The sequence below is a fragment of the Equus quagga genome, chromosome 10 (genome assembly GCF_021613505.1).
Source record: "Equus quagga isolate Etosha38 chromosome 10, UCLA_HA_Equagga_1.0, whole genome shotgun sequence".
Lineage (NCBI taxonomy): Eukaryota > Metazoa > Chordata > Mammalia > Perissodactyla > Equidae > Equus > Equus quagga.
Genome location: NC_060276.1, coordinates 35585406 through 35612060, shown reverse-complemented (window position 1 = coordinate 35612060; position 26655 = coordinate 35585406). Strand labels below are relative to the sequence as shown.

The window sequence follows — 26655 nt, the reverse complement described above, 5'->3', positions numbered from 1 at the left end:
TTGTACAATTTATAGTAACCTGCTTTCAAGTTCATTATTTTCATGACAAAGCTGCAAAACATAAATTCTCAGTAAAGCTTATTTTGTCTTATTCTAAATATAGCAGTTAAGAGCTTGGACTTTACAGTCAGATGGCCTGTGTTTGAATCCTGGTACTACTACTTACTAGATGTGTGAGTGGGTAAATTATTTAAATTCTGTAAATCTCAGTTTCCTCATTTTTAAAATGTGGATATTAATACCAAAGAGTTGTTGTGAGGCCCATGCATATAAAGCTCCTCTGCAGTGTCTGTCATGTACTAAGCTCTTCATAAGCTGTAGTTATTAATAACAACAACAACAACATATAGAAATGATAAGTGCCCTAGCAGACTGAAAGATATGATATTGCAACTTTTTACAGTTTTGACTCTAAAATGAACTGAGAAGAAAGAGCAACTGTATATTTTAAGACTTGTTTTCTTTTGTTCATTCTTTCCAAATAACTTCATTCTTACTATCATATTGAGCAAAACAAATTAAGCCAAACAAAAATGAGAAGACCATGTATGTATATATGTATATACATACACAAACATACACATCTCTCTAATGTGCTCTATACAATTTCAAGAAGTCGGAGAGAAACATAAGAAAAAAGTTAAAAAGTAAATAGGAAGAGCCATAGACTGCAATGAGAGTAACCAGGTATACAAATGTAGGCAAATTTCCAAGTTCAACTATTTGAATGATTCATTGAGAATCACATTATTGTCAGAAAAACATACTGTAATTCTTCTGGTAATTATCCTAGGAGACAGATCCACAAGACCAGACAAGTTGGATATTTTCATCCCTTCTTATCAACGTAGGCAAAAGAATTTCATATTTTCTTTAAATAAAACCAAATTGCTACTAGTTACTACTACTAAGGATTTCTAAAGTATATAATATTTGAAACTGGGATTTCTGGCACAATTTCATTAGAAAGTACAAAGGGTGTCTATACTATCAACTCAGACTTCCCAACTCTAAAGAAAAATGGAAATTTTCTAACAGACTTGTGTTTCCGAAAATGTGTTCCTTGGAACCCGAATGGCATAAGACACCGGGGAGGGAGGATAAAAAGGCTTTTCTGCAGTCAAACAAGTTTAAGGCTGGGAAAATCTGCATTCTGTCTCTCTCATAGAGATTCACAACACCATTAACATAAAAGGTTCTGCAAAGTCCTACAGTGAGTGGAGCTATTTAAATTTGTTAAACACTGTTCTCAAAATTTCTGTGGCCACAGAATCCTTTCTTCAAGCATTACCAAGAAACAAGTGGTCCTCATAACAACGTATTTTAGAAAATGTATAATAAATTGCCTTTGATTAGCTGTTAAAAGAGTAATTTCATATGCACCTGCCCCAAAGTGGTAGTCGCTGGCAGAATTTGCTGAAGTCCCAAAATGAGCCCATGGTATTTCATGTTAGGAAAAAAAAATCTAATATGCCTACACTAGCATTTACATTATCTTTAGCAAGTTGAAGTTATTTCCAGAATATGTGTTTTGACCCCTTTACCTCATGTATGTTATTTAATGGAGTCCAAACACCCAATTTCTAATACCTGTGACAATCTAAGAATGAATATGACCCTCCGAGCCCTTGCTTTTCTTTCTGGGCTTCACTGTAAGCTAAGAAAACCCTGTAGCTGTGAGCTACACCTTCAAATATAAGAATACTAAACTTGGGTACCAGCATTTTATTAACTGATGCTATGAGCTGCATTTATGCAATTCTACAGTAAAATAATGAATGTTCCACAATGTTAATCCTGAAGAAAAGAAGTGATTATTACTTCATGCCCCAACATCCCTATTAAATATATAGAACAAAATACTTTAATCACTACTTTATCTATTGGAGGTTAAACAACTTGCCCCAAGTACCAATAGTCAGCAGGGACCAATTTCTCGTTGGACAGACACTGTGCATATTAAACTATAGAAACTGTATCAGATAATCACCCTGAAATGTGAACAAAAACAGGAAATTCCTTTATTAACAGCTTATTATTTAAGGAATTTTCTTCTTTTGAAATAATTTTGGAAAACAATTTGCTAGGAATTTAAACGTGAACCAAAAAATCAGATGGCATGCTAGATAGCTTTTTTGATTCAGAAATTAAGAACAAAGCCTTAACAACTGTAATGAGGCATTCATTACTTTATCCTTGTGTTAGATGAAACAAAATAAGAAAGCTACAATTAATTCTGAGTAAAGTGTGAATGTGAATGATTATCACTTTCTTTGTAGGTTCTCCCTTCAATTTCAAAAGTACATAGAAGTGTAACAAAATGCGTAAGAAGAAATAGACATTAACAATTTTTAAAAAGCCTAACAGAGAAGTCTCAATGACTTATTATGGAGATAATACATTTTGGTAACTCATGGACATTTGGTCATTGATTTTCAAGTTATACAAAATAAGTTGGCCACTGAAAGAAAAAAAAAACCACTTCAAAATATCTATGGCAGAATACATGTAATCACAGTATTTCATATTATGATAATACGTATCAATAACATTTTACCAGAGATAAGGCAATTGGTTGAAGAGAAGAAAAAATCTGACATGAAAGGAGTCAAGAATGTTGACAATTTAGTAAAGAAAAAGGAGTTAAAGTATCAGGTTCAAGTTTCATAAGTTTTTTTTTTTTAATGTAGAAGCAGAGGTAACAAAAATTGGTCTTCACCTGGTAAGTGTGTACTCCCTGAGTCCTGAATGCAAATTCATGGCAGAAAAAGTACCTATGCATCCACGCAATCTTTTGTCTCGACCAATCTTCCATGTTACAAACAGTGGGCTGTTGGAAGATAAAAATAGGGTAAATCAATCAGTTCAACTCAAGCAAGTATTTATTGAGTATTTACTATATGCAAAGTTAGGTGCCTGAGCTATAAAGACCAAATGACAGGCTCTCAAGTGGCTGAGTCTAGCCCAATAGGACTGTATTTAGCAAGAGCTATAGCTACATTGTATTGAGCGTATCCTATATGTTAGGAAGCACAATAAATGTTTAAAACAAATTATCCGTGTTGATCCTCATTAACAACTCTAGGAGGTTGATACTAACATTCTGTTTTACAGATCAGGCAGTCCCACAGTTACCACATAATGAAGTAGGAACTCAAATCTGGGCAATCTTGACTACAGAGCCTTAACCATCATGGCTGACTGCCTGATTCCTCATTTAAACCTCAAGTTACTGATTGATTGGTAAGTTTAGCTTAGAAAATCAGCAGGAAAAATCAACCATTTCAATAAATACTTACTGAACATATCAGGGCAAAGTACTGTGAAAGGTCTTACAAGAGATACAAAGTTGCCTAAAACATAGTTGTTGCTCTCTAGGAGCCAGAACAGGAGGCAGGCATGTTCAAAGCTAACACAAGAAAAAAGGAAGTAAGTGCTATAAACCACATTCAAAATGCCATAAATAAAGCTACTGGGATAGAAGAAAATTCATTGAGTTTGGTCTTCTTCAGTTTGGCATAGAAAAATGAGTAGGGTTCAGAGAGGTGAAGGGCAACAGCAAATATTAACAAAGCAATACTCTGAAACCAGAAAATTTATTTTAATTATTAGATAAAATTGTTGCTAATAAATATAATCTCTCAAGCATCAAATATCAAAGTATCAATTATAATAAAATGGCATCAAGAAGGTAATGTAGTTTTAAATGAAGTTTAATGCAGTAGATGTTTGGGTTCTATAGCAAACACTGACAGCCTCGATTAATGGTTAAGTCTAAAAACAATTATTTTCTAAATAGAAGCAATTTATATGTCAGTTTTTATTAAATAAATTAATTTACTCATTTTAGGACACTATGTAAAAAGATTACTACCCCACAGTTAGGGATAGTTTGTGTTAACATAAACATTCACAGTATTATTGGTATAATACATTTCTGCTCTCTAAAAATTTAAATTTTAGGGGGACGTATCATATTTCACATATTTCTTGTAGAATGCTGTTGAGCTAGAGAACACATTCTTTATAAAGTACTCTCTAGTCAGTCATCAGCAATTGGGTGAAAAGACATCCTGTTCAAGTACTTCAATCACCCACCTCAAACATTTAAATTATGCTGAGTCTGACAGGCGGCCACAATGGCAGACAGGTTCCCAAATAACTAACATATACAAACCAGGGAGGAGCAGTACTAAGAAATACCTTCTTCCAAGAGGCAAATGCCCAGAGACATTGAAGAAGATGACTAAAGTATAAGGCCAAGTTATTGCTGACGTTAGTATTTACGTGCTGGATGACCTATGCTAAAGGTACTAAAATAAAAAGCAAAATTCCAGGTTTTCTGCTTTCTACATCATATGTACTAAACATCTTCTAACTCGAGACAAGATTCTAATGCTCCACTTGAAAATTTTCTCTAATTGCTCTTGACTAGTAGGTGATTAGGAAGACAAGAATTAGATGGGATTATTTTCTCACCAATTCTTCTTTTACTCATACAAATACTAAAAGTCACATATTATCTTTAAAAGCGAATTTCACCTCTTCATTTTTCCCTTTCTGACGTGGTAGAGTCAACATCAGCAAGCATTATATGGACAGTAAGACATCAATCCTCTCCCATAACAACGGCTATATAAAATATCTCTACGTAAGACAAGCCCCTTGACAGATTCAAAACATAGTGAATCATACTGTAATATAATAACATGTCTTTAAAATACCATGATGGCTTCTCAATAACACAGTAAGTTTTATATTCTCTTCCTCAGTGACTTGAGTGAGATACCTAAAAGTGTGAGTGAATTCATTTCCTATCAAAAACACTAGAAATGAAAGGCATTTAAAAGTACTTTACCTTCAGTTCTCTCATTTATCCCTCTAAAATATATATGTATATCATTCTTACTATAATCCTATCTACTCAAACATTCAAAATTTGTAGGGTAAATAGAAAAAGAATACCAATTAAACACTATATTATGAAATATGTTGGAGGGCATTCAAACACATAGTGGAGGAAAATTCTATATAGTTTCTTATTATGCCATACTATCACTGATGATGGGGATGATTACTTCAGGGGGTAAGGTGCTAGAAGATAAGCTGCCTTTTACCAAGCAGGCTGGGAGAGAAGGCACTCTATAATAAGCAAGGGCATGGAGATGTAAAAGTGCACACCAGTTTTAGGGAACAGGAAGGAGTCTGACAGTCTTCATAACTTGCTATGGTCTCTTCCAGACTTAACATTTTATGAATTTTAGGCACTGTTGAATATGTGTTCTCAAGAACCCTCATAAGAGGCAGAGCAGATGCAGAATCTTCTGCACTTTCCCTGTTCCTTACCTGCCCCGGGTAACATCCACTTTGGGGGTTGGTATTGCGGGGAAGTATCTGTGTCAAAGATGGGAGGGATTGCTACTTGACAACCCCACTGTGTTTAGGACAGATGCCTGAAGATGGAAGAAATCAGACTTTTAGTAGACAGAATAAAACTATTCCTTCAAAATCTGGGACTCTAATTTCTCATTTACAAATGTTCATCCAATGTCTGTTATAAGGAACACATACATGGAACTTAAAAAAATACCCAAATAACTAAAAGCAACATTTCATGAGGAAAAGAACTTGGGAAGTTAAGCATTTTAAAGTAGACTAAAACAGAATAAACATCACTGAGTACAAGAGATTGTATCTCGTGTCTGATAATTACTTTGCACAGGGCAATGACTATTGGAACATTCAATACATATTATCTAAAAATAGCGACAATTTTTTTTTCTTTTCCCAACACACAGAGGGAAGAAATAGGCAATTTCATTCTTAAATGTGTTATTAAAACATGTATGAGTTCCCAAAAGGACATAAGACATCAGCAAATTCAGAGACAGGTCAAAGTAGAAAAAGGGATTTGAGCCTGTTGAGAGGAGGTGCTCAATGACAAGAAAATAAGGAAAACAGTTCACAGTAAGACAAAGATTGAACATTTTTGGAAAATACTTTTACCATACAGTTTAAGGCCACCTACATACATTGAAAACAACTCTACAAACTAGAAAGGGGCTCAAAACGAAATTAAATACTAATGGAAATGTTTATCTGAGGGTAACCAGACATAGGTTTTTAAGGAATTTTCCTCCTTCTGAACATTTTGTACCACTATGTTCTGAGAAACCTTTGGAAGAAAGTTAACTCTCTCCACTTTTCCAAGCCTGTAGACAGGAACAGGAAGTAATCACCTAATCTAGGTGAATCCTCCCAGCCAACTGGCAGCCAATACCGTCAAGTCAATAGTAGTTCTCAGGGAAATGTAGTTGCATGTAATCAGTAAAAGTACAGAAAAGCAGTGTAAATCTGAACAGGAGACTCCCCGTCCCAAGTTGTCTAAGCTTCTCTTTTAAGACTATCCTACTGATGCAGACCAGATTAGAAATATGTTTGTGGGAGGGGGTACAACGATGAAAAATGTATATTTACTTAACAATATTTTACCATAAATCCTATCTCCCCTGTCATACCAAGGCAAAAACAGTGGTTAAAGAAAAGCCTCAGACATTTGCAGTCCCCATTTAGGCAATTTGCTCTTCTTTAGAATGAAATTCTTTAGAATGAGATTTGTAGGTGGTAACGTTAACAATATAATATCAGTTCCCATCAATATAATACTAATTACTATAAGAGTAATTCCACAAGCTTATTTACACTGTAGGTAGATACAGGAAAAGAGAGTAAGCCCTCTGGCTTGGTTCTTTTCTTCTGCCATCAAATAATGATGGCTTCTCAACTGTACTCAGGTTCCTCAGCAAATTGACTCAAACATCCAACTGTATTACTCATAACATCCAACTCAATACCATAATTCCCAGGATCTAGAAGCTCAGAGAAAAACAGAAATGGTGGAGTCTTCCTTCCACCACTAAGTTAAAAACTTTCATGTCCTATTTCTACACAAAGAAGCTATATATCTCATTCTCAAATTATATAAACTGAAGATTCAATTTGTGAAAATGTACTCAATATGGTTAAATCCTGTATTAGTCTGCTTGAGCTGCCGTAACAAAATACCACAGAATAGGCAGCTTAAACAATAGAAATTTATTTTCTCACAGTTCTGGAGGCTGGAAAGATCAAGGTTCCAGTAGGGTTCTGTTTCTAGCGAGAGCTCTCTTCCTGGCTTGTAGATGCCTGCTTTATCCTCACATGGCCTTTCCTCTAAGCTTTCAGAACGAGAGAGACAGCGAGTGTGCAAAAGAGCTCTCTAGTATCTCTTCTTATAAAGACACTGATCCTATTGGATCAGGGCTCCATCCTTGTGACCTTATTTAACCTTTTATCTCGTTACAGGTCCTACCTCCAAATACAGTCATATTGGAGGTTGGGGGGGTCAACATATGAATTTTGTGGGAGCACAAATTCCCAAAAAAAGACTTTGCCACACAGTTCAAAGTTTATATAATAAGGTATCTAAGGTTATTAGCAGAAAGAGATTTTAAGAGATTACCTATTTCCTCTTCATTCTACAGGTGAAAAACCAAAAGTGATCCAGGCAGACTAAGTGCAGAGTCACCAAACTGGTTATTGTTAGAACCTAACTAGTTCTCCATATTTTCTTACTACCAATTTAATTTTTTCCCCCAGTATAGGAAAAAGAAAATTGTGAGTAACAAAGTGAGATGTCTTCTAAAATACCAGAGAATAAGAAAATCCCAAGAATACTACACAGTACCACACAGGTGAGCATAAGCACAAATCTCCTTCTCCTCCTCCTCCTCCGCCTCCTCCTCTTCCTCCTCCAAGGAGGGGAGAGAATTAGCTGAGAAGATACCAGAACAAACTGGAAATGCTGGATCAGCCTAGAAACACTAGACCAAATTTACAAGCTTCTATACTACTCCCATTTAGAATCCCATAGCAAAACCTACCAGTTTATCTTTGACGGCTTCCCAACACCCTTTTTTAAAAAAATTATTTTATTGAGGTCATATTGGTTTACAACACTGTGTAATTTCAGGTGTACATTATTATGTATCAGTTTCTGTATAGACTGCATCGTGTTCACCACCAATAGTCTAGTTTTTATCTGTCACCATAAATATGTGCCCCTTTACCCCTTTCCCCTCTGGTAACCATCAATCTGTTCTCTTTATCTATGTGTTTGTTTCTCTCCCACATATGAGTGAAATCATACAGTATCTGTCTTTCTCTGTCCGACTTATTTTGCTTAGCCTAATACTTCAAGCTCCACCCACATTGTCTCAAATGGCATGACTTTGTCTTTTTTATGGCTGAGTAGTAGTTCATTTGTGTGTGTGTGTGTGTGTGTGTGTGTGTGTGTGTATGTACACCACATCATCTTTACCCACTCATCCAACACACTTTCTGATTCCCTCTCAACCTTCTTGCTTCATTTTTCCTGTTGTATAGCCAGTCTTCATCAAACTCAGGTGTTCTATCTAATATCTACTAATTTCCACCACATCAAAATTTCCATTTACCATTGGTTAACAATTATTTAGCTAAGTATTGATCTGAATGTTTAAGTAATTCATATTACATAATGAGGCTTTTTAATGAATGAATCATTAATGAATGAATGAGGCTTCCAGATAATTTGAAATTCAAATTGATAGGAAGCCCTGAAAGGAGAGGAATAGGAGGGGGTAAATAGAATGGGGGGTGGGGAGAAGGTAAGGTTTTCAATGCATTTCTCATCCACACCAATCCTTTACTGCAGATAAGGAAAATACATTAAATCACCATTATAGCCTTATACCACACTCCTCTCTCCAACCTCTGTAAGAACCCTGCATCCCATGGGGCTCAGGAAAATAAAGAGACGCTGCTTAAACAGACAGCAAGGGTTAGTATAGAAGACCACAAATGTCTGAAAGTGGGAATCAGGAATTACCAATCTTTCAGTACTCTGCCTGGTGTTCCTAGAAATTTTATCCTAGCAGGATAAAATTCTTCTTTCTCCCATTTTTATAATGTTAATTTAACTGGCAAATGCTAGAGGAGGAGAGGCAGTCTAAAATCTTACAGATGATTGGGAAGGTTAAAAGTGTGTGTCTTGTAAATCAAGGGTAATCACCACTGACATACAACCAGCCAAATCACAAGCATACTTTAAAGGATTAGCTTGATTCTGCCAATTTTTGAACTGAAAGGACTATTTCTTCCTTTTAGCAAGACCAAATCAACAATTTTCAGTAAACCTTTTAAAAACTTCAGTCTCAGATTTGATACAGTGTGATAGTCTGTTACTATTTTGTTTTTTAGAGCTTCAAATTAGATGAGGAAGACTATCTGCATTGGGAAAAAGATTCTATATTTGCACATATTTTCTTAGTTTATACTGCAGTGGGTCTTAAATTTAATATCTGGTAGCATTTTAAGGATGAAATACTTATGTGTTTTCTTCTGGTAACAGAAACAAACCACAAATCTTTATTATCTGAAAATCTAACTCATAAAATAAATTTTAAATGACAAATTGCTATAGATTTCCAAAATGAAATTTCTATTTGGAATTCCTATTCTAAAACCATTTGTTCAAAGAGCTTTAAGGTTTGAGACTCGGTCTTTACTATGAAAAGAATTACTTTAATATAAAACAGGCCAGGAAAAAAAGGGTGACCTTCTCCTGAAGTGTTAAGATTTCTAAACTCAATATAAGCAAAACTAAGAGAACTAGGAGAAGTAGATCAGGGATTTTAGAATGAATATTGATTGATAGTCAACCCATTTTTTTATGCCATTAAAAATTTTTATGGAACTGTATTTCAGTACTTCCATTTGACTATTTGTATGCTGGACAGTCAGGGAATCAACTACGGGATTTTTTGTTTGTTTTGTTTTGGGTTTTGTACCTATATCTTACCTTCCCAGCTAATGACCTGTCTTCTACCACCTTGTCTTATCCTCAGAACCCATTAAATCACCAAAAATAGAGTAGTTAGGAAATAAATATGCTGATTGATTTAAACCCTAATATACAAAAAAGGCTGGAAAGTTATCCAGCTTCTGCATTCTAGATTTTTATCGTTTCCCATTCCAAGGAGATCTGATGTAACATGCCACCTTAATAAGTAAGAGTGGCAATAAAACTGTGATATACTTCTTTTTCACGTGTTTTGTGGGTTTAGAAAGGTAACAGTTTTGATTTGAAGGTGCTTGTATTGGATTACTTGATCCTTTGGGAGAAAGGAGCTGGATAGACTCAGCTTTGTAGCACGAATTCGGCAAGCCCTTCTCATTTTAAGGGGAAGAAGAAAGGCAGGATCTAGAGACAAAGTACTCAACTGAGACCATATTTTGCATCAGGGCTGCTTATGTTGGCTTTGCCTTTTTTCCTCCCCCTCCTCTTTTACCTTTCAGAACAACAGTTCAACCTCTCAAGAACCTCTACTATGAAATACCCAAGAGGTGGAGGGGTTTGTTGCATGGAATTGACATCTTCACCTCCAAAGTGCTTCTTTTAAAAATCGACTTTATTAAAGTATAACTTATATACAATAAAAGCACCCATTTTAAGTGTAAAAGCCAAAAAATTTTGACAAATGTATACATACATGTAACCTAAACCACAATCAAGGTACAGAACATTTCCATCACCCCAAAGAGTTCCCTCGTGCCTCTTTGCAATCAATCTCCTCCCTACACTCCCAGACCCTAGCAAACAGTAGCCTACTTTCGGCCACTACAGTTTTGCCTTCTAGAATTTCATGGAAATGGAATCATCCAATATGTCGTCTTTTGTGTCTAGCTTCTTTCACTTAGAATAATGCTTTCAATATTCATTCATGCTGTTTGGTCTTTTTTCTTGTTGAGTACTATTCTATTGAATAGATATCCCACAATTTGTTTATCTACTCACCCACCGATAAACATTTGGGTTGCTTCCCATTTGGGGCTATTACAAATAAAGCTGCTACGATAATATTTGCATTTAAGTTTTTGTGTGAACATAAGTTTTCATTCCTTTTAGGTAACTACCTACAAAGAGAATTGCTGAGCTATGAGTAGGTGTATGTTTAACTTTATAAGAAATTGCCAAACTATTTTCCAATTGGCTGTACCAATTTCCAGAGGCTGTACTAACTACATTCCTACCAGCATTGTATGAGCATGCCAGCTGCTCCAAATCCTAACCAACATCTGGTATTGTCTTTCTTTTTAATTCAAGTTAATGGATAGGGGTATCTTATTGAAGTTTCAATTTGCAGCACTCTGATAACTAAGAATATTGAGCAACTCTTCAAGTGCTTAATATTCATTCACATATCTTCTTTCGGGAAGTACTTGTTCAACTTGTTTATTCATTTTTAAATTGGATCGTTTCTTTTTATTGAGTTGTAGGCTTTTAAAAAATATATTCTGGATACCAATCTTTATTACATATATGCATTGCAAATATTTTCCTAGTCTGTCATTTGTCTTTTTATTTTCTCTATGGTATCTTTTGAAAAGTACACATTTTTTATTTTGATGAAGTTTAATTTTATGAATTTTCCTTTTCTGGTTCATGTTTTTGTGTCCAATAGAAGGTCCAAAGGTCTTTATCCAAAGGAGATCATGAAGATTTTCTCCTCTTGTCTTCCAGAAGATTTATAATTTTAGCTTTACATTTAGGTTTATGATCGATTATGAATTACTTTTCGTACATACTACGAGGTAAAGGTTGAGGTTCATGTTTTTTTGTTAATATTTGGTGATGGGTTTTTGTGTGTATGTACTTGAGGAATATTGGTCTGTGGATTTCTTGTAATATCTTTGTCAGTTTTTGGTATCACAGTGAAGTCAGCCTCAGAATGATTTGAGAAGAATTCTATCCTCCTCCATTTTCTACAAGTTTGGTTTATTTGTTCCTTAAGTATTTGACAGAATTCACCGTTGAAGTCATTGGAGTTTATATTTTAATTATGGGATGACTTTAAACTACAAATTTAATTTCTTTAATAAATATAAGGCTATTTAGATTTTCTAGTTCTTTTTGAGTCAGTTTTGGTAATTTGTTTCTTTCAGGGAATTCTATTTCATCTAAGTTGTAGAATTTATTAGCATAAAGTTATTCACAACATTCCCTTTTTTCCTTTTCATCTCTGTAGGATCTGTAATGATGCCCACTCTTTCCTTCATGATATTGGTAATTTGTGTTAATTTGTATCTTTTCTCTCTTTTTTATCTTCATTAGTATAGCTATAGGTTTAAAATTTTATTGATCTTTTCAAAGAGCTGGCTATTGGTTTCATTGATTTTTCTCTATTGCTAATTTTCTATTTTACTGATTTCTACTCTTCTAATATTTGATTCCTGTTACTTACTTGAAGCTGAATTTGTCCTTCATTTTCTTGCTTCTTAAGGTGGAATCTCTGATTGTTGATTTTAGATTTTCCATATTTCACAGCTATAAATTTCCCTCTAAGCACTGTGTTAGTTGCATCACACAAATTCTAATGCTGTGTTTTACATTTAGTTCAAAATATTTTCTAATTTCCCCTATAATTTCTTCTTTGACTCATGATTTATTTAGAGATATACTGTGTACTTTCCTAATATTTGTGAATTTTCCAGATTTTGTTATTGATTTCTTATTTAATTCCATTTTGGTCAGAGAACATACTTGGTATTATTTCAATTCTTCTGAATATATTCAGGCTTAGTTTCTGGCCCAGAATGTGGTCTATCTTAGCCAATGTACCATGTGAATTTGAAAAGAAAATGTATTCTGGTACAGTCAGGTCCAGTGTTTTATAAATGTCAATTAGCTACAGTTAGTTGGTAGTGTTGGTTAGGTTTTCTAACTCCTCACTCATTTTTCCTGTCTACTTGTTCTATCAGTTATAGAGTTAAGAGTGTTGAAATATCCAACTCTAATTGTGGTTTTGTCTATTTATCCTTTCAGTTGTATCTGATTTTTCTTCAAGTATTTTGAGGCTCTGTTAGGAGTAGACACCTTTTAAGATTGTTGTCTTCTTGATGAATTGACCACTTTATCATTAAGAAATGTCCTCCTTTATCTCTGGTAATTCTGCTTGTCCTGAAGTCTAATCTGTCTCATATTAATAGTCACTCCAGCTTTCTTATGACTAGTGTTTGCATGATGTATCTTTTTTCCATATTTTTATTTTTAACCTATCTGTATCTTTATTCTTAAAGTGGGTTTCTTATAGACAGTACATATTTGGGTCTTGCGTTTTTATGCAGCCTTTTTTTTTTTGATTGGCCCTGGGCTAACATCTGCTGCCAATCCTCCTGCTTTTCCTGAGGAAGATTGGCCTTGAGGTAACACCAGTGCCAATCTTCCTCTGTTTGATATGTGGGATCCTTGCCACAGCATGGCTTGATAAGCAGTGCTAGGTCCTCATCCAGGATCTGAACCGGTGAACCTTGGGCTGCTGAAGCAGAGCACATGAACTTAACTGCTACGCCACCAGCCCAGTCCCTTTATGCAACTTTTTAATTGGAATATCTAGACTACTTACATTTAATGTAACTTTGATATGATTATGTTCAGGTCTACCATCTTTATACTCGATATTTGTTTTCTGTATTTCCCACCTGTTCTCTGCTCCTCTTTGTCTGTCTTCTTTTGGATTAAGTGAATATATTTTAGTATTCCTTTTTATCACCATTATTAGGTTATTAGTTGTGCCTTTTTTGGTGGTTGTTCCAGTTTGTATATGATGCATCTTTAACTTACTGAAATCTACCTTCAAGTGATATTACATCACTATACATACAAGATAAGGACCTTAGCAGGATACTTCCATTTCACTCCTTCCATCCCTCGGGGCTATTGTCATACCTTTTGCATCTACATACCTTATAAATTCCACGATAGATTAATTTTGCTTTAAACAATGACTTAACTTTTAAAGAAATTTTAAAATGAGGAGAAAGTCTTTTCTATTTACCCTACACTTACTGCACTTATCTGGCACCCTTCATTACTTTGTAGACATCCAAATTTCTATCTGGTACCATTTTCCCTCAGCCTGAAGAATGTCCTTTAGTATTTCTTATAGTTCAGGTCTGCTGGTGACAATTCTTTCAGTTTTTGTTTGAGAAAAATATATTTCATATTCATTTATTTTTGTTTGAATATTTTAAAGATATTTTCCATTGAAGATAGGATTTGAGGTTGACAATACTTTTTTCTTTCAGTACTTTAAAGATGTCATTGCATTGTCTTCTTGTTTGCATTGTTTCTGAAGAGACTTATATGATTTCTTGTCTTTGTTCTTCTGTATGTAATGTGTCTTCTTTTCCTCTAGCTTCTTTTCAAATCCTCCTTCTACCACTGGTTTTCAGCAATTTGATTATGATAGCCTTAGTGTGGTTTTCTTTGTGGTTATCCCACTTAGGGTTTGCTGAGCTTCTTGAATCTATTGGTTTACAGTTTTCATCATAATTAGAAATTTTTAGCCATTATTTCTTCAACTATTTTTTTCTGCTTATTCTTCTCTCTGCTTTCCTTCTGGGGCTTCAATTACATGTATGTTAGTCGGCTTGGTATTGCCCCCACAGTTCACTAAGGTGCTCTTTCTTTTGTTCAGCTTTTTCCATTCTCTGTTTCACATTGGATAATTTCTATTATGTCTTCAAATTCATTGATCTTTTCCTCTAATCTGCTATTAATCTCATCCAGTGAATTTTTCATTTCATATACTATACTTGTTAGCTCCAGAAGTTCTGTTTGGTTCTTTATATGTCTTCAATTTCTTTCCTCATTATATTGATGTTTTTCTTTCAATTGTTCAACATAGTTTCATAACTGCTTTAAAGTCCTTGTCTGCTAATTCTATAACCATCATTTTGGGTTCCGTTTCTAATGACTGACTTCCTCCTGATCATGGGTCACATTTTAGTCCTTCTTGGAATGTCTAGTAATGTTTTGGATGTTAGATATTATAATCATTATATTCTTGAGCATTTTGATTTTACTGTCTTCCTTCAAAGAGTGTTAAAGTCTGTTTTGTCATGCATCTAAAATTTTGGTAGATAAATTATTTTTCAAGGCTTGGTTTTAAGTTTTGTTAGTTTGGGTTCAGAGTACCCTTTACTGTAGGGCTACATTAGCCCTACTACTAAGGTGTGATCTTCTGGGGTCTCTACTGAATGACCTGGGTGTGCAACAAGGTCTCTCAACTCTTGCTGTAGGAACTCAAATGTCTCCAATTCCTGTATGAGCTCTGGTAAATTTTCAGCTTACACCTCCTGAGGAATTGTTTTTCCCCAGCCCCATGGTGTTTCTCTCAACACATGCATAGATTCACATTCAGCCACAGATAAAGGGGACATTTATGCAGATTTCTAGAGCTCTTTCTCTGAGTAGCTGACCCCCCCCACCCCCCGCGCCCCCTGCCCCTCACTCCAGTACTCTGCATTACAAATTCCTTTCTCCTAGGCCTCCCTGAGTTCCCATCTCTGTCTCATCAATTCAACAAAACTTCAGGCTCTGCTTGGGTTCCCTCTCACAATGCTATGGTCCAGAAACTGACTGTACACAAAAAGCCAGGGTGACTATAGGGCTCACTTTGTTCCCTTTTCCTCAGTGACCACAGTTATGTGCTACCTGTTGCCCGTTGTGTGAAAACAGTTGTTCCACATATTTTGTCCAGTTCCTAGTTGTTCGCAGGATATGTGAGGCAAAAGGGAACAAGTCTTAAGTGAGTTACTCCGTCATGGACCAAAGTGGAAGTCCCAAAGCATTTTAACACTGAATCACTTGAAGAGTCAAACTCTGTGATAGGTTTCACATATTAAATGTGGAAAAAGCCTACCACAAATAGTAGAAGACTACAGCAAGCAGAAAAATGGTTCAGGAAGCAGAAAGCAAAAGGGACAGATCTCTTCAGCTTTGACAGGTGGTGAGCCCTTAGAAGACTATAAAGTGACTCAACCAATTTCAGGGGTAACGCACTGCTCAGAACAAAAGGTTAGAGATGTCACTCTTAAAAAATATCAAATCAAGAGCTCTAAAATCCAAAGTAATGAAATACAAAAATCAAAGCAGTCAGGTAAAAACTGAACTTGACAAAAGTGACAGTTACCAGTCACACTGATATTTCCTTCTTTAAGCCCATGCCAAAAATAGCTCTCTCCTCTTATTCTCCTTCCACACTTAAAAAATAAAAAGTAAATGCAATCTGAACAATCTTATTTACAGCACCGAAAAAACCCTGAGGAAGTTATTAATAATCATGGATGATGTCTGATGTATGTGTGTTTTGTTATTGCTATTTTTAAAGGGCTATTTTTTCAGCAATGACGATTCAAACAATCTTATGGCACAGCTATTTACCTCACTACTGTACCAGACAACACTGAGTTTCTCATAGTCTTAATAGTACAAATCTTGTAATCACAACGTCATATCTATAGAAGGGCAGTCACCTAAGGACAGGAACTCCACATTAAGAAAACGAGATATGCAAAGTTCTTTTATGATGGAACAAATAGAAAAATATAATGTGATACGTGCCTTAAATTAGCATATAAAATTATTTTTTAAATTTCCCATTAACACATCAGGCAACACCAGGATAGTTAAATGTTCAGAAAGTAAATTGAGCCAGCTTCTAATCTGCGAGGCACAGAAAAACCTAAGTTTCCACAGAAAATTAGGATAGCAGTAAGCAAGCCAGTGCAGAGCCTATAAAAAAAAGCAAAATCCAGGAATGACACTGGCTGAGAAACTGAGGTAATAAGGTAATGAAATGAGAAGAATAATTGTTTACTTTCTTATTTTACACTTCTCTTTAGGTAGTCCTATATAACTGCCTACTTCAAAGGCTGTAACTTTGTAAACAAATGAAACAGAAGCTAAACAAAAGGACCAAACTCCCTGGGAAGATAAACAACACAGCAGACCTACCAACAAGCACAAGTACAACAACTTCCTCTGTATATTTAAATACTCTGGTTTAAAAAGTCTCCAGTTGAACTGCTAGGTACATGGCAGACTAAAAACTAGCCAAAGGTGGCGTCTAGGGTCTGGAAATGATGGTGACCTACTCAGCTTCATCACATCAATACGACAAGAAAGCAAGATTTGCCACCTGAGCTATTGAACATGCTCATCTCTGAAGGCTAATTTTTCCCTAGAGTCTACCTAGTCCTCTTCTTTAAAATCACCAAGAACAATACTCCTCCAAACATGTGCTTTTTGGACAAATACCACAGATAAAAAATGTTTTATTTTAAACTAGGGCTGTCTCTCTACTTCCAGATCTGAAATGCACATATGGAACCACATACTCAATCCAGGGTTCTATACGGCTGTAGAAGCAAAGACCAGGGGAAATGTAATTTCCCACTGGGCCTACGTCTCCCTCACTTCTTGGCATTAAACACTAATCGAATTTCCATTTAAAGATGCAGATGTCTGGATTATACGTGTCTCAGTTGAATACTGCAAGATTGATGAAAAATCTTTTTATTTGAAAAGAGTCTTTCAGTGACCAGCTTCATGCCTTCAAACTTAGCCAGCATCTTTGCTCCTTCTGCCAATGTAAACATACCACAAAAGTATCTTTTCTTCAAAGAAATGAAACTGAGCAGTGGCAAAATTAATGTAATTAGCTATAATGAACAGCTAATCAATTAAAATAAAATTGTTTTCTATAGGAACATATTTCTCATTTTGTATTGTAAGACAAAAAAAATGCCAGATGATTGTTTTTACATATAATAAAATAGTTCTCATATGGACTACAAAATTACATAATATATGTAAGCATCTAGCCCAACGCATGATTCACTAAAAGATAGCTCTCTTTTCACCCCAAATATGTCTGAGAAGATCAGTTTGAATTAGAGATGTCGGGATTATAGTTTAAAATGAAATAAATGTAGTTTTATTACTCTGGGGTACACTCACACTTACGTGCCCATCCCCCTCCTTCTCTACTAAAGTGGTACTTTAATTAACAATAAATGAAAATAACTGGTAATGACTGCATCAATTATTTGTATGTAAATGGAAGTTCTTTTATACCTAGAACAAAACCAACCTTTATTCCATCCAGCCCGAATGATCATCAATTCCACATATGGAAGAGGAAAATATGATTGGAAAACAAATCAATAAGGTTTTGTTGCTGAAAATCTGGGAACTTTGAAAAAAAGTTCAAAGCAGAAAAGGAAAATTCTACCTGAGAATAAGACAAAAATCCTAATTTTTAAATTACAACTGTACAAAAGAATAAAAGACAGACAAAAAGTAGCATTTTGCAAATGATCATGACAATCTGTATATGTTTCTGTGTATGTGTATATATATCTATGTGTATATGCGCTACTAAAAATAACTTTTACTGAACATTTATTATGTGCCAGGACTTTTTCAAGTGTTTACATGTTATAACTCTTTTAAATCTCTATCACAACCCCGTGAGGTAAATACTATTATTATCCTCCATTTTACAGGGACGGAAACTGAGGATTAGAGAGAGCAATTAACTTGTTAGTGGTCACATAGCTACTAGGCGGTAGGGCCAGGATTTGGACTCAAGCATTGTGGCTCCAGGGCCAACTCTCTTTAACCACATACTAAGAATGTGTGTGTGTTGTTTGATACTAAACCAGCTGGAAAATAGTATTCCAATGTGGAACTGAATCATTGGCTTTAAAGAAGAACACCTGGAAATTAGAGCTAGCATAAATAAAACTGTTGACAGTGACTGTGTATATCATAAAAATTAAAATAAACAGAAGATTAAAAACAAAACACTAGAAAGAAGAAATGCTCTAATGATGAATATCTTGAAAAAATTATTTCATAATAATATAAATGGACTGGGTATTACTAAAAAGTATTTCATTGAAAGAAAGGATCAAAACATTTATACAAAATTTTTATTCACTATAAATGTAATACATGTTCACATAAAAAAATTGGGGGGAAATACAGAAAAATAAAAAGAAAATAAAAATCACACAATCTCGCAACCCAAAGAAAATGAAAATTTACAAGATCTCCTGACGGTCTTTTTCTACGGAAATATTTTCATGTAGTTAAGATGGTACTGTAAGCTTTTGTATAGTTTGTTTTCCAGCTAAATTGCATAAACATTTTCTTAAATGGTTAAGATTTTCAAGAATATTTTAATGGCTCCATATTTCATCATATGGGTGGAATAATTTAGGTAATCATTTCCTTCTTGTTAAAACTGTGGGGAACGTCTCTGTGCATTAAAGTTTATCCATATCTCAGATTTGTTTTCTAAGGATAGATTTTTTGAAACATAATTACCAGATCAAAGCGTACAAACATTTCTTAAAGCTCTTGATGCATTTTACCAAATTGCTTTCCAGAAAGAAAGTGCCACTAAAAACAAAAACAAAAAAAATTGACTTGAGCTAAAACTTCAAGAATATTTATTTACAACCAGCATTTATGAATCATTTTAATTGGTGGCAGCTGCTTTAAATGTTCTCATTGTTAAACCAGTAAAACACCACAATGGAAACAGACTGTCTTAATTTAAGGTCAAACGGCAGTTATAGTTTAAAAATTAAACTCAAGTATATTTGCCTCATGGTAAGAATGGCTTCTTTCCAACTTGCAGACTCCCTGTTCTTCAAAACTTTTAAAACACTTATGCCAAAAAACTTATTCTACGGTTTTATGCCATAAAACTAGAAGCATCTGAGAAGCCTGCTTTTTTATACTGTTTTGTTAAATGTAGTAGAGTTGAATATTTAAAAATCCATCTATTTTCAATGTTCTTCATGTAACACACTATATGTTAAGACATTACATTTAAAGAATAAAAGATAAACACAACTCTAAAAGTATTTGTTGTGGGATTGTCTCTCCAAAAATGTTTTATCCCTAACAGCCTTCCTCTAAAGTCTGTCTTTAAGTGCTGGGCCATGTCCTTACAGTCCAACTCTATCGGGGTTGCTCACAACCATACAAAAAAGCAAGGTCTTAGTCCAAAGAGTGGAAAGTAGGAACTGCTAAGGGCTCTCAGAGATAACGGTCCTTTCCTGAGTTCATCTTCCTAATAACTCTTTTAGAGAGTCTACCAGAGGTCACTGATAACTACTGCAATTTAGTAACTTTATGGTTTGAGCAAAAATTTAAAAGTGCTTTATTCTTCTTTACTGCACACATCAGCACATATCACTCCCTGTGTGTTTACTGTCTAGCCACTATATCGTAAGCTCCAAGAGGATGGTTAGTCTTTTGCATGGCTGTATGGCTAGCCCCTGACACACAGTAAGGGCTAAATATATGTTTGTTGGCTGAATGACATAATTTAATCTAAAAGATATAGTGAGAATCATACTAAAAGAAAGTTTTGTTGTGGGTCTCGGCCCAAGAAATACTGGTTTTGAATGTGTAGTGGACATCTAACTGTGGCACACAGAATTTATATCAAAGGCATAAACCGCTCTCCCAGGCCCTTAGGTAGAGTTTAAAACTTTCACAGTTTAGAGAGATCTCTGAAGGAGATAAATGTCTCAGGGATAAAATCAGGGGGAAACCTAAGAGCAGCTTTGTTCTTAGAATTCTGGTGAGTGGGTAAATCATATACCAGAACCTCAGAGTTCAAACCAATGTGGTATAGTAGGATAAAAGTGCTGGAATAGGGTGGGAAGGGCAGAAATAGGGATGGAGCATCCAAAGACACAGGCCCAAGGCTCAACTCCACTATCCATTAGTCAGAAGACCGTGAAGGAGTCATCCAATTCCCCACATCTTCAGACATGTAAATGTAAGATGTGGACAAGTGCACTGTCTGCTTGATGGACTGCTACAGGGACCCAAGGACACTAGCCATTTAAAAGGTCATGGAAACTGCCAAGTGTTATAATGCCATGTCAATAAAGGTATAATTACTAAAGCTGTCATCATTTTTGGCCAATGAGACTTCTACTAAGTAGCCCCTCAATCACTGTTAATTTTCTTCCTTGGATACCTGGGAGAAGTAAGGATAATTGAGTATCATAAATTAGTTTTATAATTTGTTATAGTAAGCATTATAAGTTCTCAGATGGTTCTTGAATGGATTCCGTGTCTGGGGAAATGGAAGATTCTGGTCTTGATGGGTACACCATGAGAGATTGTGCCTTACTCAAGCAAGTGGGTCAAGACTTTAAAAATATTAAGGAGGAAAGTGAGAGTTAACATTCAATGAGAGCATACTATGAGACAAACGCGATTAGATGCTTTCACATGCATTTTACTCTTCACAGCAACCCTATTAAAAAAAGGGGCATTATTATCCCCATTTACAGATGAGAAAACTGAGGCTGAGGGGTTGGTTTACTGTAGCCTAAGACACTACTAGTATGGGGCAGACCTGATGTTATCAACCAGGGCTGACTCCAAAGCCACACAAAAGTTTTATCATCTCCAGATATGAATAAGCTTGCACACGATTTCCTTTTTTGTTATTTCAGTCATTATTGTGGTTGCTATATGGGTTAACAAAAAATTCTAGTCCACTCTATACCATCAGGAACCAGATTAATAGTAAGAAAAATCTGAACCACAGAACAAAGGTGATTCTCAGTCTGGGTAAAGCAGTTAAATCTGGCCCCTAGGGGCAAAGTGGGTAGAAGAGACATTCACAGATCTGAACCACAGAGCAAAGGTGATTCTTAGTCTGGGTAAAGTAGTTAAATCTGGCCCCTAGGGGCAAAGTAGGTACAAGAGACATTCACAGCCCATTAAGCATATACTGAATGACTGCTTAAAAGATTTCTTAAGTAAACTCAGGATATCCTTGGCAACTAGAAAAGTCAATTTCCAGTATTCCCCATCTGATAAACATCCTCAGGTTCAGGGGTTTACAGGGAGGTGACTAAGGAAGTCTGTTATCCCAAAAAAATATACCTGGGCCAAAAGAAATACTCTATCCGAAAGTTCCCAGACAAAGACCTGGTAAGAGTCTCTTCTCCTCTATAGGAACAGAACACCAGAAGAAATGTTTAATCAAAACAGTAAAACTGGACATCAAGGAAATGGTTCCAGAGGAAGGAGGGCTCCAAGCAAAAGCTAGTTAAATCATGGCAGGGCAGATTCAGAGCAAAAAAAGAGTAAGTTGTCAAGTTTCAGAGCTAAAAATCTGGGGGCAAGAGATAAGGACAACTGACAGCAGAGCCATCTTCAAATGCCTGAATTTTTCCAGGTTTGGTCAACGCAACTAGAAACAAGGTTTGGTTTTACGTTGCTCTGATAGACTTCTAGAAAGCAGAGAGCGTCCTCTCAGACTGCAAGAATCTGGGAATCTTCTTTAAAGAAACCCAACATCAGGATAGCTAGGGAGGATTCCGATACTGCTGCCCCTTTCCGGGCAAATAAAACAGAATCTTAAAATGTCACTGATAAATAGTTATAAGGTGAAGGCTGTGGCCATGAATGGTAGGTTCACAGGCCCAATCCTTGGTAGGTATTCTTCTCAAGCCATCAGATACCAAGGAATGTGACCTAGGTGGAGCCAGAAGACAAAATTAGCCTACCCTTTAAATTCCTCTGACCCTGTATCTATATTGGGTGGGGGGAGGCTGAAGTGGAGAGGAGGGAAATAGTCATAGAGGAAGTATGCAATCAAGCTTGGCCAAGGCCACAGAAAGTGCCAAGGAATGAACTACCCAGAGGTCAGTCTGAAATTCATGGAGTTCTCCCAAGGTAGTCATCACCAGTGACAGCAACAGAGGTTAGGGCTGAGAAAAGCCAATGCTGAAAGCCTTAATGAGCTCTTCACATCCTTTCAGTATTAGAGTAAATATTACCCTCTCAAAGAGACTTTTCCTCAACGTAACTAAAGTAGAGGATAGCAACTCTATTATTCTCTATGTCAATCTCTGTTTAATCATCTCAGATAAAAATTAGTTCAGTCATCTGTTTCCCTTACTAGACTACAAGCTTTATGAGAACAAAGAGACTATGATATGCCCAGTGCTTAGCACAGTGCCTAGAACGCAAATGCTGAATAACAATTTGTGGAATAAAAAATGATTAGTCTATAACAGTGATTCTCAAAGTCTGGTCCCTGGACCAGCACGACTGGGGTCACCTGGGAACTTGTTAGAAATTCAAATTCTCAGGCCCCCCCCAGACCTACTGAATCAGAAATTCTGAGAGTGTGGCTAGCAATCTGTGGTTTAATAAGCCCTCCAGGTGATTTGCATGCATGCTCCAGTTTGAGGACTACTGGTATATAACAAGGAGGTAAAAAAAAATTCACCCATCAAGAGTACAGAAATATACGTTTCCTGGTGGTGGGAAGTATAAAGGTAAAGATTCTTTTATTTTTTTCATATTAATCTAAGTGTGTTTCTTTTTTAAGATTTTATTTTTCCTTTTTCTCCCCAAAGCCCCCTGGTACACAGTCATATATTTCTAGCTGTGGGTCCTTCCAGTTGTGGCATGTGGGACGCTGCCCCAGCATGGCCCGATGAGAGGTGCCATGTCAGCGCCCAGGACTCGAACTGGCAAAACCCTGGGGCTGCTGAAGCGGAGCGTGTGAACGCAACCACTCGGCCACGGGGCCGGCCCCTAATCTAAGGTTCTTAAAAATTTTTTTACTGAGGTCACATTGGTTTATAACATTATATAAATTTCAAGTGTACACCATTATATTTCAATTTCTGTGTCAAGTACATCATGTTCACCACCCAAAGACTAATTACTGTCACAGTACACATGTGCCCTTTTACTCCTTTTGCCTTCCCTCCTCCACCTTTCCCCTTTCCCCTCTGGTAACCACTAATCTAATCTCTATACCTATGTGTTTGTTGCTGGTAAAGATTCTTTTCTAATATGGGGTTGGAATGCTTCGTCAGGTCATCCACAATTCTGAGTCTGGTATGCACACAACTAATATTTTATCTGGAATGTCACAAGGATTTCCAAACGGAGGTTACGAAGTAGGGATCTTGAACAACTTACCCTCTCTGAGCATGTTTCTTTATCTGTAAGAAGGGAATAACACCAACCTCACAGCTTGTAAGGATTAAACGAGATTTAAAAATTTACCCAAGTTCTAATACGCAGTGAACAATAAATGGCAGTGGTGGTGCTTCTTCTTACTGATCTGTTTTTGAGGCTGTGAGGATGAGTATCTCACAGGAACAGTTTTCAACCTCCAAGAATGCCCTGGGAAGAAAGAAACTGGGCTGTTTTTCAAAAGGGTAATACCCAAATGCTAAGATACAGGTAGCTTGGTGAGAGTGTAAGGATATACCATTTGCTGGACTCCAGAGCAAGGAGATGCCAAAGAACAGAGATAAGTTAACTCATGAAGGGTTCAAGCAAGGGGAGGAAATAAGATGGGAATACAAGTACAGATTGCTGGCAGTGGGTGAAAATTGCTGGCAGCGAGAATGGCAGCATTGAAGAGTAAGGCTATGCTGTGATGGACTCTCCAGTTGGCAAGAAGGAAGTCCTTACATGTCTGGTGTCTATATTTTCCAAACCAAAAACTGGCACAGAGTCAGATGAATATGAGTATACTTATGGACACAATGGGACAAATTGAAGTCAGAGCTGTCCTGGGAAATCCAGAATATATGGTTACTGTCTGGAAATGGTCTATTTTTAAAAGAACCCAACACCAGCACGGCTAAAGAACTGCATGGAGTTTCACAATACCCTCATACAGTCTCTGGTTGTGACTCACCCTGAATGATGAAGGCTGTATGGGCACATGACCCCTAGAAAACTTAGAGGATGCATGAAAAGTTACTTAGGGTCATCTTTTCGTTCTTACCATCCCACAAGATCCTTATGGTTTCATAAATTCATTGGCCAAAATCAGGAGACCTTGGTAAAAGATGATCAGGCTTACCTCGAGTATCTTAGATTAGTTACTACTGCATTTTAATACCAGTTCAAGAGTTCTTTTGGACATTTCATTACCTTCACTGGTAAGGAGGGACACAAGGTCCTTCAATACTAAGTCATGTTCATGAGTTAACAGTTTCTTGTGATCCAATGGACAACTAGGCAGAATTTTATAACCACTGGTTATAAAACATGGGGCCGGTTAGAAGAGTTAATGACTTTACTGCCAAGTGATTTTGTCAATTATGACACCTGCTATCAAGTCGGTCACAGTTGTGAAGGTAGCAGGTTTAAGAAAGATAAAAGAATGCCGTCTACTGGAATTCAAGAGTAGGATGTCAAAAGAGGAGGATGAAGGATCAACCACCTCTTACTATTGCGTCAGTTTTCCTTCTGGAGACGCTTTTCCCAAACAGAAGTCAAAATGCAGAGACACACTAACTGGTGCAGTAATCTAACGTGACTGAGACAAAGGAGGCGCTGTTGAATCAGAGGATCTCCCACTTCAGGGAAATGGCTATATCTCCAGACCTAGTGGAGTCAGAACTTTCAAATCATTCTGGTTTCCTCTCGAACTCTGGAAAAGAGAGGCTACCTTGTTGTCGTAGTTAGAGAGAACACATCCAAACATCAGGCCTCAGTCAGAGTGACAGCAATTAGCATAACCTGATCTAATTTCATTCTGGAGCAGTTCACACCTTCTTAGGTAACCAAGAGCTCCCTGGTTTCCTGGGTATCATCATTCTGGGGAAGAAATTGGTGTGTATATTGCTGCTCAGAATTCCTCACCTCAACCATTTCCTGTACTTCAAGCTTCCAAGATACCAGTCTGCATGGCACTGTGTAGTAAGCGTTAGAGCTGGGAATACTATGCCCTTGGAGGGCTCAGTCTGTTATCCGGAGACAAGTCAAAACTAGGTATTCAGGGAATATATTTATCTGTATTAAGAGAGACTACAAAGAAAGCTAAGAGGTTTTCCTTGTCCCATTCTTTCTCAACAGAGAGAATGGGCTAGAGAGTGTGGAGGGCCATCCCACAAGGATAAACAGAGATGAGAAGCCAGACTGCAGTTGATAGGGTCAATTTAGTACAATAAACCTTTACGAAGCACCTTCTCTACTATGTGATATGCCTTGAGGAACAAAAATAAAAAAGGTCTTCCCTACTGTTCAGGAGCTTATGGTCTAGTCAGTGAAGGAGAGAAACACATGAATAGAACTTAATATAAAGCAGCAAATGATAAGAAAATAGCTATGAATGAGAAATGATTGGCGCACAGAGGAAGGCCACTTAATGTGGGAGTTCAGGGAAGCAAGAAAGAAGAGGAACACGACTTGGGAAAGTACTTTAGCTCAAGACCTGTGGCTTGGAGCCACCAGATAGTATAAATTGAAAGTAGAGTAAAAAGAAGGCGAAAGGCTAGAAAGTTCCTGAACAAAGAGTTGAAGGAGTACCATGGCTTTTGGACTTTTTTTAGTGACAAAGGCTTTGACAGGGTAGAGAGTTCTCTGTCAGCACACCCACCCACCCACCCACATATATACCCTTACAGAAGATTTGATTTGGTGGAGAAACAAGGAAGAAAAGCAGGTGTGTAAAACACCCAACAGAGTGCACAGCAGATAATAAGGTGTCAACAAATGTTATTTCTCTTGATTTCTCTCCACAAGCTCTACCAGAATTTCAGGAGTCAGGCTGTGCTCTCTCAGGAGCTGAGAAAAAACGGGAGATCTCTCAAGTATACCTGGAGTCAAAAATATAGACCTTACTCCTCAGAGCTTCAGCAGTGAATAGCTGACAGAGTTCTCCAAAATCCACTGGGTAATGGCACACCCCTTCTCTTTGGATG

General features: G+C 36.5%; 1 protein-coding gene across 1 annotated transcript in view; it reads right to left on the bottom strand.

Annotated features, from left to right (window-relative positions):
* Positions 1-26655, bottom strand: part of AMMECR1 (AMMECR nuclear protein 1) — a 107678-nt gene that overhangs the window by 55139 nt on the left and 25884 nt on the right. The window contains exon 2 of the mRNA XM_046673515.1: positions 2720-2830. Within this exon, the coding sequence (XP_046529471.1) occupies positions 2720-2830 (111 nt within the window). The remainder of the gene's footprint in view (positions 1-2719; positions 2831-26655) is intronic.